The 16,190-nt window shown below is 46.1% G+C and overlaps 1 protein-coding gene across 2 annotated transcripts in view; it reads right to left on the reverse strand.

Moving 5' to 3' along the window:
* The window catches only part of Pnpla7 (patatin like phospholipase domain containing 7), a 77,692-nt gene that overhangs the window by 47,773 nt on the left and 13,729 nt on the right, over window positions 1-16,190 (reverse strand). For both annotated transcript variants that reach the window (XM_026778891.1, XM_005346358.2), the window contains exons 9-14: window positions 14,674-14,802; window positions 12,916-12,996; window positions 11,422-11,548; window positions 9,699-9,839; window positions 3,911-4,011; window positions 3,586-3,732 (exon numbers count right to left, since the gene is read on the reverse strand). In XM_026778891.1, the coding sequence (XP_026634692.1) occupies window positions 3,586-3,732; window positions 3,911-4,011; window positions 9,699-9,839; window positions 11,422-11,548; window positions 12,916-12,996; window positions 14,674-14,802 (726 nt within the window). The remainder of the gene's footprint in view (window positions 1-3,585; window positions 3,733-3,910; window positions 4,012-9,698; window positions 9,840-11,421; window positions 11,549-12,915; window positions 12,997-14,673; window positions 14,803-16,190) is intronic.

Here is a 16,190-nt window from a genome sequence, read left to right on the forward strand (position 1 = left end):
ACCGCCCGGCTTGTTTTTTTTTTTAAAGATTTATTTATTTATTATGTATACAACATTCTGCCTCGATGTATGCCCGCACGCGAGAGGAGGGCACCAGATCTCAGTACAGATGGTTGTGAGCCACCATGTGGTTGCTGGGAATTGAATTCAGGACCTCTGGAAGAGCAGCCAGTGCTCTCAACCTCTGAGCTATCTCTCCAGCCCCGGGCACCCACATTTGTAAAAGAAACACTACTAAAGCTTAAATCACACACTGATAGTGCAAGACTTCAATACCCCACTCTCACCAACGGACAGGCCATCCAGACAGGAACTAAACAGAAAACACTGGAGCCAACAAACATTATGAACAGAATGAACCTAATAGACATCTACAGAACATTTCACTCAAACACAAAATAACATACCTTCTTCTCAGCACCTCATGGAACTTTCTCCAAAATTGGCTATTTGCTGAGCCACAAAGCAAGTCTCAATACATACAAGAAAACTGAAATGACCCCCTGTATCCTATCAGACCACCATGGATTAAAGCTTGATTTTGACAACTACAGAAACAACAGAAAGCCTACAAACTCATGGAAACTGAACAACTCTCTACTAAATTACTGGGTCAAGACAGAAATAAAGAAGTTAAAGACTTCCTAGAACTCAATGACAATGAATGCACAATATACCCAAACTTATGGGACACAATGAAAGCAGTGCTGAAAGGAACGCTCATAGCACTGAGTGACTACATGAAAAATTGGAGAGATCTCATACTAGCAACTTAATACAACACCTGAAACTTCTAGAACAAAAAGAAGTTAAGCAAACCCAAGAGGAGTAGACAGCTGTTCATGTGATGTGTTGGTTCAGCTAAGAATATGGCTCTGGAAGTGGAGTCTCCCCACCACACACACACACACACACGAACATGTGCACACATGCACACTCACACACACACCATTTCAGACCCAAGCGTGTGTGTCTCATAGTGTTCCACAAGGCACTTTTGTAGCACATAAAATATGGAAGGCACTGACTTCACTAGTGACTAAAGAGAAAGTTACATAAAATTGTCTCTATACCTCCAGAACATTCAAAATTGTAAACTTTAGAGACCAAGGTGTGATTCAGGAACACAGTTCTTGCCTACCATAAAATATCACACATACACACAGAGTAAAGAGCACAGAGAGAGAGAAAAGGCTTGACACTCTCAACAGCTAGCTGGTAATGATACAAGTGTTGAGTCCGCCCCAGGTTCAGAGGGAGAAAATTAGACATGCCCACATCAAAGATGAGCAAGACACCCCTAGTGACTGGAAACAGATGGGTCACTCTAACCTCCCAAAGCAACCCTGTGCTGGCACTCCCGTGTGTCCACCAGTGATGTGGGTGATCCAACAATTAAAATCAATATACTTACAGAATGGGCAGTGATGGCAGGGACTAAACTCCAACTCAGGCCACCATATGAGTGAATCAACATGCTGAACACACAGCAATTATTCTAAAGAGCATACCTAGCAGGAATTACTCTGCTTAGGATCAAGTGAAATCAACCATGGTATCTAGGAATATAGCATGACACAGAGAAGGGCCTTTTTTGGGGAGAAGGGACAGGACGAAGATATCAGAGTGGGTCTGAGGACTGTTCACAGTTGCATCCTATCTGTGTGCTGGTATGATAGTTTGAATGAGAATGATTCTAGCCGAATGGTGGTGCACACCTTTAATCCCGGCACTCGGGAGGCAGAGACAGGCAGATCTCTGAGTTCAAAGTCAGTCTGGTGTACAGAGTGAGTTCCAGGACAGTCAGACCTACACAGAGGAACCCTGTCTCGAAAACCCTAAAGGACTCTCATATTTGAATACTTGGTCCCCAGTAGGTGAAACTGTTTGTGAAGGATTAAGAGACATAGTCCTGTTGGACTGCTGTGTCACTGGGGGCGGGCTTTAAGGTTTCAAAAGACTCACATCATTCCCAGCTGTGCCTCTCTGCTTCCTGTTTGTGGATCAGGATGTGAACTCTCAGCAGTTGCTCCAGCACCGTGCTTCCCAATGGCTGCCATGCTTCCCACTATGACGGGGATTGGCTCCTGTCCTGAACTGTAAGCCCCAAATAAACTCTCCCTTCTATAAGTTACCTTGGTCATGGTGTTTTACCACAGCAAAGAGAGGAAGTAATATAGCTGGTTTTCTGGGTCCTCTTAAAGTGAACTCAGGTTATTTTCCTTGCCTCTGTATACAAGGTCTTCAATTTTTTTTATTTATTATGTATACAGTGTTCTGCCTGCGTATATCCTTGCAGGCCAAAGAGGGCGCCAGATCTCATTATAGATGTTTGTGAGCCACCATGTGGTTGCTGGGAATTGGACTCGGGACCTCTGGAAGAGCACACAGTGCCCTTAACCACTCAGCCATCTCTCCAGTCCCCGGTCTTCAAATTTTTTAAAAGCATGAGAGACATGGCAAGGGACATGGCTAAGTCAATAAAACTTGTCTTACAAGCACAAGAACCTGACTCTGGTCCCTAGAAGCAGACACACTTAGAATCCCAGTCCTGGGGAGGTAGTGACAGGGGGATCCTGGACGTTCACTGGTCAGCCTGATCAGCAGTCTTCTAAGGAGACCCTGTCTCAAAGGAGGTGGACGTGTTCCTAAGGACAACACCCAAAGTTGTTTCTAGCCTCCATGTGTATTAGCAACACTGTGGTGGTCTGAATAAGAATGGCTCCCATAGGCTCATAGACTTGAGTGCTTGGTCATTAGGGAGTGGCACTATTTGACAGGGACTAGGAGGGATGGCCTTGTTGAAGTAAGTGTGTCACAAGAGATGGGGGACTAGGGGGGTAGGCTTTGGGGTCTCAAACGGTTAAGCCAGGCCCATGGTCTCTGTCTTCCTGTTGACTACCCATCCAGATGTAGCACTGCCATCTCCCTCTCCAGCACCGTGTCTGTCTGCGTGCTGCCATGACAATAATGGACTAAACCTCTGAATGTAAGTGCGAGCCCCAATTAAATGCTTTCTTTCCTAAGTGTTGCCATGTCCATGACGCCTCTTCACAGCAACAGAACACTAAGACACACGTATATACATATGTGTTCATGCACTTTAAAAAATATGAGGGATACACTGCGCTCTAACACTCAGGAAGCTGTGGCAGGGCCTAGGTTTTAAAATAACACTGGGCGGTGGTGCCACACGCCTTTAGTCCTAGTACTCAGGAGGCAGAGGCATGCAGATCTCGGAGTTTGAGGCCAGCCTGATCTATAGAGAGTTCCAGGGCAACACGGAGAAAGCCTGTCTCAAAACACAAACAAAAAACCCCAAACAAAACAAAATAAACAACAAAGAAACAAAATCCACAAAAAACAACAAAGGGGGAAAATTACTAAAAATACGTATGTGAGAATGAAGCTCTGAACACCCCTATCCACCTGCAGATGGGGAGCCCCACTACTGGAAGGCCTGGATAAAAAGAGGACCACAGTGCAGGAAGCATTAGAGGGACGTGCTGTCCAGGGCACGGGAAATGAAGAAGCAATACTGTGGGATCAGAAGTTGTCACATCCTCTCTGAGCCCACACACTTACATCTAACTTCATCAGCGTAAGGAGGTCCTTTGTGGCGGCTTTGAAGATGGTGTCTGCCTTCCCTTTGGCCCCAGCCTCATTCCAGGATTTTTCTGAGTAGTGGAAGATGGCGGAGGGGCTCTCTGCAACAATCACGCTTTTCTTCGACTTGAAAAGGACAAAGACACAAGCCATCAGAAGAGGTGCCATGAGGAAAGGATGCAAGTGCATCTCCGTGACCCACTACTGACACTGGTGGTGTCAGACACGGACCACATCCCAAGCACTCACAAGCAGGGGAGTGGGCAAGGCCCCAAGGGGACAATAGGAAGAGGCAGGGATATACCTTGCTGGACACAGAGTTCCCAAGTTGCTCATCTGAGTGTGGCCAAACCCTGGCACGGTTGTATGCCATCCCGAGGTCTGAGGTGGCCCCCTCATGGCTTTCTAAAAACAGAAAGAAGACTCAGTTTACTGCCCTCCTGCTAGTCCATATGCACAGGCACACAAAGGGCAGGCTGACTGAACAGCATAAACTTGATAGGTAAGACTCAAATCTCTAGACAGCAAGGTTGCATTGCTGTCATTTCCACTACAGTATCACTAGTCCATTCTGTATGCTATAGCAGGACATCTCAAGGTGATACTATAGAAAGCCAAGATGCTCATTTAGTTCATGGTTTCAGAGGTTGGAAGTCCAGGGCTGTCTGGCTCCTTATGGTCAGTTTCTAGTAAGGACAATCTTGTTCCGTCACAGTAAGTCAAAACAGCAGAAAGAGAAACAGTCACATGCGGAATGAACTAAGCAAATGTAGTGGCCTTGCTTTACTTTTATTTCTTTTGTTTTTTGAGACAAGGTTTTTCTGTGTTACCTTGGCTGTTCTGGAACTTGCTCTGTAGGCCAAGCTGGCCTCAAACTCACAGAGATCCACCTTTCTCTACCTCCCAAGTGCAGGGATTAAAGGCATGCACCACCACCACCCGGCTTGTAGCCTTGCTTTTAAAAAATGTTTTATTATATTTTTATTTATTTATTTTGTGTACATGTTATTTGTGTATATAAGTTTTTAAAATTAATTTTAAAAGAAACAGCTGGGGCTGGAGAAATGGCTCAGCAGTTAAGAGCACTGGCTGCTCTTCCAGAGGTCCTGAGTTCAATTCCCAGCAACCACATGGTGGCTCTCAACCATCTGTAGTAAGATCTGGCTCCCTATTCTGGCCAGGCATAATACATAATAAATAAATCTTTTTAAAAAAAGAAAAGAAGCCGGGCGATGGTGGCGCACGCCTTTAATCCCAGCACTCGGGAGGCAGAGGCAGGCGGATCTCTGTGAGTTCGAGACCAGCCTGGTCTACAGAGCTAGTTCCAGGACAGGCTCCAAAGCCACAGAGAAACCCTGTCTCAAAAAACCAAAAAAAAAAAAAAAGAAAGAAAGAAAAGAAAAGAAAACAGCCAAGCTGGGCGATGGTGGCGTGCACCTTTAATCCCAGCACTCGGGAGGGAGGCAGAGGCAGGCGGATCTCGGTGAGTTCGAGGCCAGCCTGGTCTACAAGAGCTAGTTCTAGGACAGGCTCCAAAGCTACAGAGAAACCCTGTCTCGGGAGAAAAAAAAAAAACTAACTAAATAAATAAATATAAAAAGAAACAGCTTTAGGACTGGCAAGATAACTCAGTCAATAAAGTATTGGCCACATAAACACAAGGAACTGATTCATATCCCCCAGTATCCACATTAAAAGTCAGGCATGAAGTTAGAGAGATAGCTCAGTGGTTAGTATCCACATGGCAGCCCACAACCACCAGTAACTCCAGCTTCAGGGAAACCAGCACCTGCTTCTGGCCTCTGTGGCATGCAGGTCACTTACATTAATACAGTCAAAACAATCACACACATAAAATAAAAATAAATAGGGACTGGAGAGATGGCTCCACAGTTAAGAACACTTGTTACTCTTGCAGAGAACATGGGTTTGATTCCTAGTACTCACATCGCGTCTCACAACTGGCTGTAATTCCAGTTCTAGGAGACCCAACACCTTCTTCTGACCTCTTCAGGTACCAGAAACACATGTGTTGTGCATATATACATACAGGTAAAACACTCTTACAAATAAAATAAAAAATAAGTATGAAAATTACAAATAATAAATATTTTTAAAGAAATAAAAAGGGCCAGGCATTGGTGGCATAGGCCTTTAATCCCAGCACTTGGCAGGCAGATCTCAGTGAGTTTGAGGCCAGCCTGGTCTACGAATTGAGTTCCAGGAATTGTAGCCAGGGCTACACAGAGAAACCTTGTCTCAAAAGTAAATAAATAGATGGACAGATAGACAGATTAGATAAATAGATAGATACATAGATAGATAGATAGATAGATAGATAGATAGATAGATAGATGGATGGATGGATGGATGGATGGATGGATGGATGGATGGATGGATGGACGGATGGACGGACGGATGGACGGACGGACGGACGGACGGACGGACGGACGGACGGACGGACGGACGGACAGACAGAAAAATTAGTTGGGAAATGGGAAGAGAAAGATCCTTATTGTTCACTCATTAGCCAGATTGGCCAGTCTAGACTACTGGGCAGCCCTAGGTCCCAGTGAGAGACTCTCTCTCAAAGAAAGCTATGGCTCCTAAGGAATGATATCAGTGATTGTCCTCTGGTCTTCACAAGTATACACACACATACACACACACACACACACACACACACACAGATACACACAGAGATACACATACAGATACATACACACATGAGAGATACATAAATGCATTCATAGATACATACATACATATGTTCATACATACATATGTATGTTCATACATTCATTCATTCATTCATTCATACATACATAGAGAATGTACAAGCTCAAGCAGACTTAAATCTGAAGCCAGACTGTAGCAGTGAGGGTCCACTATGCTTCTCTGATGGAGGAAACAGGCTTTCTGGGTGACAGGGGAAGCACTACCTGCAGTGGCTACACATATAGTATTCCGATCGGAAAAAAAATTAAGGTCAAAATCACTGATTTAAAGCAGCTCTAGAAACATGAAAAATGGTTCAGTATTAAGAGCAAGTACCGTTCTGGTCTTGCAGAAGACCAAAGTTCAGTTCCTAGAATCCACACTAGGTGGCTCACAACCCTCCCGTAACTCAAGGTCTAGGGGGATTCGGTCCTCTGACCTCCACAAACACCAGCACTCACATGCACATACCTACACAAATTTTTTTTTTTTTTCGAGACAGGGTTTCTCTGTAGCTTTGGAGCCTGTCCTGGAACTCCCTTGGTAGACCAGGCTGGCCTCGAACTCACAGAGATCCGCCTGCCTCTGCCTCCCGAGTGCTGGGATTACAGGCGTGCGCCACCACCGCCCAGCTAATATTTTTTTTTAATGAAAATCAATCTTTAAACTGGCTCTAAGTGATCATCTAAGAGGTTGGCATCAAACTCTTCAGAAACTGTATGTGATATGGATGTTCAAGTTTAGAAGACAGCCATTGGAAAGTAGCCCAGGCATGGGAGCCCATGGCCAGATGTTTCAAACCTGCACCACGAGACGGCACATTCTACCCAGAGCAGTCAGCCACAGGACGCTGACAGAACCAGAGAAAGGTGCAGAGAGCCCAAAGAGAAGCCCTTGACACACACTACATGCCACAAGAGAGCGTGTGCCCCGGTGAAGGGCTGTGGTTAGGATACTACCTAAGTCAGCCATGCAGGAGGCTCACACTTGTAACCTAAGCATTTAGGAGGTAGAGGTTGGGGATTATGAATTCAAACCTGAGCAATACAGCAAGGCTCTACTGAGAGAGCTATGCCCTTAATATAATATAATCTTTCTTTTTTTAATATAATCTTTCACATGCTAAAGGAACATAGCTATAAACAGAAGCTTGGGAGCTGGATAAGTGGGTAAAGTACTTGCTATGCAAAGATTAGACCCTGAGTTCAGATCCAAGTACCCATCTAAAAGCCACTGTGATAGCATATTAGGTATAATCCCAGTGCTGGGAGGCAGAGGCAGGCAGATTGCTGGAAACCACTGGTTAGCTCTGGCTACAGAGTGAGATCCCAGCCACATCTCAACAAACAAACAAACGAACAAACAAACAACAACAAAAACAACAAATAACATATAGAAGCTAATACTTTAGGGATGAAAAACTCACATAGACTCAGAAATATAATACCAATGAAGACAGCATTTTTAAAAAGCCAGAGAATGGGGGCTGGAGAGATGGCAGAGCAGTTAGAAGCACAGACTGTTCTTCCAAAGCACCTGGGTTCAGTTCCCAGCACTCACATGGCAGCTCACAACTGTCCGTAACTCTAATTCCAGGGGAGTCAACACACTTACACAGACATACATGCAGGCAAAACACCAATGCACATAAAATAAAAACAAACAAATAAATAAAAGTCAGAGATTGTTCATGAATGATATTAGGCAGACTATCATACACTGTATATATAATAAATCTTTGAAAAAATAAGATTAAAGAGACCGAGGCAGGAAGATCGTGAATTTGATGCCAGCATGTAAGTATGTAGTAAGACCTCATCTCAAAAAAAAAAAAAAAAAAGAGCCCCCTCCCGGTCTGCTCCCTAGCTTCCAGTCTCAAGCCCCCCACTCCAGGGGAATCCAAGCTAACCTCTCGGTTTCTGGACCTACACCCTGGCTCTACCCCTCCCCATCCCTCTTTCTTCCCAACACACCCCCCTCTCGCTGGCCCCAGTGCCCATTTCTGCTCCCTACTGACTTCTCACCCTCTCCAGAGTTTTCCTCCTGACCAGACTCCCCACCCAATCCCCGTAAAAGAAAAAAAAAGAAAAAATAAGAAAAAAAAAGAAAAAGAGGTGAGACTTCCACTAGAGCACATAAACAAGGGGGAAAAGCTCCAGGAGCCATGTAGAATACAGTGGCTGTCAACCAGGTATGAAAAGGTGAAGTCTAGCCAGGCAATGGTGGCGCACACTTTAATCCCAGCACTCGGTAGGCAGAGGCAGGCGGATCTCTGTGAGTTCGAGACCAGCCTGGTCTACAGAGCTAGTTCCAGGACAGGCTCCAAAGCCACAGAGAAACCCTGTCTCAAAAAAAAAAAAGAAAGAAAGAAAGAAAAGGTGAAGTCTGACAGCTTTTAAATGAAACAGAAAGCCAACAAGCTACACAAAAGAAAGAGAGAAAGAGAAATAGGGGGCTGGAGAGATGGCTCAGTAGTTAAGAGCACTGACTGCTCTTCCAGAGGTCCTGAGTTCAATTCCCAGTAATGATCTGGTGGTAGCTCACAACCATCTACAAAAGGATCTGATGCCCTCTTCTGGCATACAAATGTTAAAAATAAATAATTATCATTTAAAAAAGTCTTTCCTGGGCCTGGAGAGATGGCTCAGAGGTTAAGAGCATTTACTGTTCTTCCAAAGGTCCTAAGTTCAATTCCCAGTACCCACATGATAGCTCACAACCATCTGTAATCTGGTGCCCTCTTCTGGCCTGCAGGCATACATGTAGGCAGAAAACTGTATATGTAATAAACAAATAAAATCTAAGAAAAATTAAAAGTCTTTCCTGCCAGGTGGTGGTGGCACGGAGGTAGGCGGATCTCTGTGAGTTCGAGGCCAACAGGCACCAAAGCTACACAGAGAAACCCTGTCTCAAAAAATAAACAGATAAATAAATAAAGGGAGACAGGGAGGAAGGGAAGCAGTGAACAGGCACCTCTGGGCATTAGGGAGCAAACAAGAGGAGGCTGAGGGGACACAGAGTATGTCAGTTTATGACGGGATCCCCAGCAGAGGTAAGCCTGTCACTAAAGATGGGGCCCCCAGGATGGCAGATGGTGTAGGTGGGTCCAGGGCTCAGCAGAGGAGGCATCATGCACAGGTCTGGTAGAAGATAGTGGGCAGAATTCACCACACACACAGCAAGCTACCACCAAAGACTCAGCCCCAGGAAGAGAGTGCCTCGGGGCCACAGGCTCTTGTCCAACCATACATGATACCAAGTTCAGGGTGTCTAAGTCAGGACAAGATAACACAGGGGGGAGGAGAGAGCTTGACTCATCTTCCAGACATCAGAACCTGTCATTAGAATGAGCTGTTACAAGAGGGGACTTTTACCTTGGGAGGATGAAAGATTAAAGCCTCTTCCTTGGAACTGCCTGAGCTCATCTGAGATCTCTCCATGGATGGAAGGCAGAGGTACGGAGCAGCTCCTCTTCAGCAGAGGCACAGAGACTGCCAGGCGGCCACTGTCATGATCTGGTGGAGACAGGAAAGAGCTACTCCAGTTCCATAAGGTCTAGTGTCTGCTTTAGTTACTACCACAGATGGCTCAAAGAACAGAGTCCCCAAAAACAGCACATGACCAAGGCCTTCCCAAGCACCCTGTGAACTTGCAGATAACTTACCCAGACAGGGCCTTCAGGAAATCTCACTGGTAGCACTTGCCGGTGGAGTGATGCAAGAATGTGAGCCTCAGGTTGGTCCTGCTCCCTTCCCTCCAACCCTGCATCTCTCTTGGCCATCCTTCTCCATGGGCCTCCTGACTACCCCTGCTGCCACCAAGTACTTTGAAGGTAAACCCTAAAGCAGAGAATCTGCCAGTTGCCCCTTTTCCATGGCCTTCTTCTTCTGAGATGACCATTAGCACACCTAGGGCGCAACAGGGCTTGAATGTTCTGTCTCAACTTCAAAGGACCCTGACCTTGCCCACTACACAAGACACTGTCTGCTACTGCAGACTCTGATTCCAAAGAGGTTCATAAAACTCAGCCCCGCTGAGTGGCGGTCGTGGGGCACTCCTTTAATCACAGCACTTGGGAGGTAGAGATCTCAGTGAGTTCGAGGCCAGCCTGGTCTGGTCTACAGAGAGAGTTCCAGGACAGCCAGCACTATTACACAGAGAAACCATGTCTCAAACTCCTCAACCCAACCCCAATCTCTGTGAAAATGCAACACTGGAAAGCTGCCGGAACCAAACACCTTCAAGAGGACAGGCCTCAAGGTTCCATCACTCAAGCTAACGAAGTTTCAGAGAGAAAAGCACTACTCAGGAAAAAGACTTAACTGGCACCTATTTTAAAGTACATTTATGGGGAAAACCAGATCAAAACCAGGGATGTGTTTCAAGGTCACAAAGGTCCAAAGCCTCATCTCAGGTAGAATCATATGGGCAGCTTCAGTCTACCTGACACCAAAGGCCATTTCACTTAGAGTCTTGCTCTTTTTTTAGTCCCTTGGAATCTTTCACAGATATGATAAACTATTAAGATGCTGAAGGTCTATCTACTTTCAAAGTAGCGTGTGGGAATACTGTAACGTAGCAATAGATGTTGCTCAAGCATTACTGGCCAGCGTGCTCCCCAACCTAATTTGTTCTTGAGACTGAAAGCAGTTCTCAGGTGCAGATCTGAAGACAAAGCTGAGAACCTGCTCCCCTGAACAGCATTCCCATGGAGCAAATCTCTCACCAGGGAACCAAAAGACAGAAGGTATGATTCTTGGACACATGCAACAGAGCACGGGAGGTCACCTGAGTGAAGCTAAAAAGACCTGAGGACGGTGAGGTAATCCTAGACCATGAAGTCTGGGCATCTATGAGGGGAGGACAGGGGAGGAGATCTGGGATTACATAAACAGACCTGGGGCCTGTGAGGAAACCTGAGGGGGCAGATCAGGAAACACGGAGCCATGGAATAAGACCTAGGGGCAGGTGAAGAGATATGGGGCAAGTGAGGAGACCAGGAGGCATGTGAGGAACCTGGGATGAAGGTGCGCAGACCAGGAGGCACATGAAGAAGCCTGGAAGGTGGAGTGAGAAGGACCTGAGCCGGGGTAGTACCTGAGTTGCAGGGTTCCAGGGACCTTGGAAACCTTTCAAACTGGTCCTCTTGGCCATATGACATCTGTCTCTTGGCCTGTCCAGTTGCCACACTGGCTACTGACAAGAGAGGGATGGCTTGGCTCTCCTACGGAATAAGAAGAACATTAGCTATACTCCAGGAATCCCCTGGTTCCCTATAAGCATGCTATTAGAGAGTGCAACATTTATCAACTGTGAGAACAACAGCAAACACTACAGGACCCAGGCAGTTCAGAGAGGATGAGCTTGTTGAGGCTCGGCATGTTCTTCTCTTAGGTTCTGTATACATACAGAACATACATACGTACAAACTCTTCATACAGCCAAAATAATAGCCCATGTAGTTAACTCTTCACTAATAGATAACATGATAGAATATTCAACTCTTCATTCATAGGAAAAATCTTGTAACATAAAAGAATAGGGGTTGGAGAGATGGCTCAGTGGTTAAGAGCACTGGCTGCTCTTCCAGAGGACCTGAGTTCAATTCCCAGCAACCACATGGTGGCTCACAACCATCTGTACTGAGATCTGGCACCCTCCTCTGGCGTGCGGGCAGACATCGAGGCAGAATTGAATACATAATAAATAAATAAATCTTTTTTTTAAAAAAAAAGAATATTCCCTAAATACTGAGTATGACAAACTCTAAAATATCACCAAAGAAATGATAACTCGCTGGGCAGTGGTGGCACACGCCTTTAATTCCAGGACTTGGGAGGCAGAGGAAGGCAGATCTCCATGAGTTTGAGGCCAGCCTGGTCTACAAGAGCTAGTTTCTAGCACAGGCTCCAAAGCTACAGAGAAACCCTGTCTCCAAAAAAAGAAAAAAAGAAAAAAGAAATGATAACTCATAGGTACCAAGCACTTCTTACCAGCTGCCAGGACTTCTGTTGGGGTGTCACTTGTATGTTTCACAGTGACTTCCTCTGCCCTTGCTTCAGGTACAGGAATAGAATAGTTGCTATTGAACCCTTCTAAGATGAGAACCAGTTTTGTCCCATTTCACAGGCTATGATTGGCCAGGTTTTTAGCAGTAGGTACAAAAGTGAAGATTCAAGGCCTTGGAACACTTGGCAATACCCCACACCTTCCAAGTCAGTTCAGTGTTAGCTCAGTTCAGTGTTGTGTCAAGGGCAGGACATAGAGACAAAAACTAGTAAGAGGGACAGGTGGAAAGGAGTGAAGGCCCAGCCCACAGTCTCAGGACCTGGGCACCATATTCTGGTCTTAGGGGTACAACAGGACTACTGGCAAGCAACAAAGCAAGCTAACACATCAAAAGCTTGACAAGCCTATATGCCCCAAATCCTGACTGTCTGTCGTAGTCACTCAGCCCACCACCACTGCTCAGAGTGCAGACCCACAACCAGGACTGCTTGCCGGACAGCTGCACTGGTTGGCACAGGCAGGGCTGTCCTGGCGAGAGCCTCAGCATCCTGACAGAAGGCAATGTAGGAGGCCTGCACTCACAGGGTTGAAGAGCTCTGTAGTCAGCCCCAGGTAGTTGTGTAGAGCCAGGAAAGTCACCCGCTGCAGCCGGACCATGATGATCTGCAAGACACAGAGGTGGGATGAGTGAGCCTGGGCCCCAGCTGCCCACAGAACTCCTGCTGACCCACAGCACAGGCCACAGCTCACATTTTCCAGGGCCCAACAAGCCACCACTGTGCAGCAGGGAGCTAACATGAGGAACAATATGGGACAGAGAGGAATCAGGCAGTGTTTTCAAACTGTCTGTAAATCTGAAATTACTCTAAAATATTTTGTAAGAAATTTAAAACTTTTCTTTTGGGAAATGGGAGGTCTTAAAGCTTCTGTGGAGTTATTAATATATTAATCTCTGTGTGTGTGTACGCATGTGTGTGTGTGTGTAACAAAAGATGTGTGAGCATGCGCATGGAGAGCAGAGGTGTTGCTCCTCAGGCATCAGAGAGGTTTGCTTCCGAGACAGGGTCTCACAGGGACCAGGGACTCACTGATCTGGCTGGGCTGGCCAGACAAGCCTTAGGAGTTCACTTGCCTCCCAAGTCACATGCTCTCGGCTTTTTCACACTGAGTTTTGGGGATCAAATTCAGGTCCTCATGCTTAGAAGGTGAGCACTTTACAGACTAAACTATCTCCTCAGCCCCCACCCTCACCCCCACATTGCCTTCTCTATTTTGTGAATGAATATGGGTATCAACATGCCACAGGACACAAGTGACTTACCGGAGTCGGTTCTTTCCTTCCACCACATCAGTTCTGGGATCAGACTCAAGCAGTCATGCTTGGCAGCAGGGTCCCTTACTTGCTGAGCATCTTGGCAGCCCATTTTGTTTTTCTGAGGCAGAGTCCTGCTCTGGCAACCCTAGTACAAGCTCTGTAGCCCAGCTGGCCTTCAACTCAGGTCAATCCTTCTGCCTCATTTTTCTAAGGGTTGGGATTATACCCATGTGCCACTACTCTGTCCAATTTATGCCTATTTTTTTTTTTTTTTTGGTTTTTCGAGACAGGGTTTCTCTGTGGTTTTGGAGCCTGTCCTGGAACTAGCTCTTGTAGACCAGGCTGGTCTCGAACTCACAGAGATCCGTCTGCCTCTGCCTCCCGAGTGCTGGGATTAAAGGCGTGCGCCACCACCTCCCGGCTATGCCTATTTTTTTAAAAAAAAAAAAAACAAAAAAAAAACATTTTTCTAGCCAGGCAATAATGGTGTATGCCTTTAATCCCAGCACTCGGGAGGCAGAGAAAGGCAGATCTCTGACTTGAGGCCAGCCTGGTCTACAGAGCAAGTTTCAGGACAGCTGGAGCTACATAGAGAAACCCTGTCTTGAAAAATATAATAAAAAGGCTTTTTTTCTATTGAAAAAAAATTTTCTCATATAATATATTTTGATCATGTCCTTCCCACCCCTTTTCTGAGACATGGTCTTACTATGTAGCTGTGGCTGGCCGGGAACTCGCCACGTAGAACAGGCTGACCTGAATTTACAGATAACCCCCTGCCTCTGCCTCCCGAGTGCTGCCCGCTACCAACACAGACCTGGATGACAAAGCACTCCCTAGAATTCACATCTCCAGCAGAAAATCCTGCCAGCAAAGCCAGGTCTACATGCTCTGAATTCACCCTCAATGCCGAATGAGAAACTGACACAACCAGAAACGGCTCTAACGGGATCCACGCCAGTGCCCAGCTCCGGGGCCTGAGAAGGCCCATGGCAGACAGGAAAGGCACCTAGAAAGAAACTCACCTGCACTACCCTCACCAGAGTTTCTGGGTATTTCTCAAAAACTCCCTGGAAAGCTGCTGCAGGAAGCCAGAGGATGGTGGATGAGACAGCTGCGCGGGCAGAAACGGTTTTGTAGGGTGCAGTGTGGCCCTGCAACAATGACTTGGTTAGTCCCACACAGCAGACCCAGAGAGCGCTTGGGGAATTCCACAGCCCACAGAGGTTTCTGGGGGTCCCGCCTGCCTCCTACTCTCACAGCTGTACTCTGTGACACTGTGACACATACTGTGGACACTGGCAATTTTGACGTAAACCACAATTTGTCACAGCAAAACATAGCAAAGGCTTGGCTGACGGGAGTTGTGGATAATGCTGTTACATGCTCTTTTCTGAGACTCTCAGGCCAGGTTCTTCAACATCCCACCCTGTCCATAGCCCCTTGCCAAAAAGGCACAACTCAACAACCCATGTGTGTTTTCTGTAAAGGTCACCGAGAGCAGAAATCACCATCATCAAACAGTTACACAACAGTCGTCAAACACTCACTAGGCCTGCCATGCATATTCCTGTATCCCCAGAGAGGGGCTGAGCTGCTTCTAAGACACAGTAACTATAAAGATGCGATAATACACACACAGGGTTCTGTGAGCATATTTCTTCTGAATATATGGGAGGGGGGTTACTAGGAAACATGGTATCTGCATCCTTAACTCTGTAAAAATCAATCAAAACAAAGAAAAATGTCTACCAGATAAGTAAACAACAACAAAAATCACACCAGATTGTCTTCCACAGTGGCTGTGCCCTTCTGCGTTCCCATCAGCCGTGAGCATGAGCTCCTGCCACTGTCAGAGTCACAGGGCTCAGCAGGTTTGTGAACCCTACCTCCCGCTCCCGTCAGCAGGTCTTCCCTGCCATGATGGAACTTGAACTGTAATCAAATAAACCCTTCCTCCCTTCAATTGCTTCTTGTCATGACAGTAAGAACAGTCACTAACACACAGCTGTTTGGGGAGGGGTCATCCATTCTCCCATGCTTAAGTCAACACTGGTTCAGCAAGCTACACTTGGGCTTTTTTATTTAGTAGCTTTAATTTTAATAATTTTTAATATTTACTTTGGTCTGTGACTGATACCCTATCTGAGCTAACTACATGTCTGACCATGTATCCCCATGAAAAGATCATACAATACTATAATCTCTCTTTTACTGTTGTGATCACACCTTGTGGGTTTTCTCTAGCAGGCTGGTCTTTTAGTTGCTATATTGTAAGATATTAACTGGTTAGGTTCACACCACAGTACACACCTATGAGCAGTGGATCTAATTCCTTCATTTCCAAAGACTCTGATGTTCCAAAGGCTCTGCTATCAAATGTCACTCTGGAGTTAATCTGGGATCTTTTTTTTTGGGGGGGGGGGTTCGAGACAGGGTTTCTCTGTGGCTTCGGAGCCTGTCCTGGAACTAGCTCTGTAGACCAGGCTGGTCTTGAACTCACAGAGATCCACCTGCCTCTGCCTCCCAAGTGCTGGGATTA

This window comes from Microtus ochrogaster, chromosome 4 (genome assembly GCF_000317375.1).
Source record: "Microtus ochrogaster isolate Prairie Vole_2 chromosome 4, MicOch1.0, whole genome shotgun sequence".
NCBI lineage: Eukaryota > Metazoa > Chordata > Mammalia > Rodentia > Cricetidae > Microtus > Microtus ochrogaster.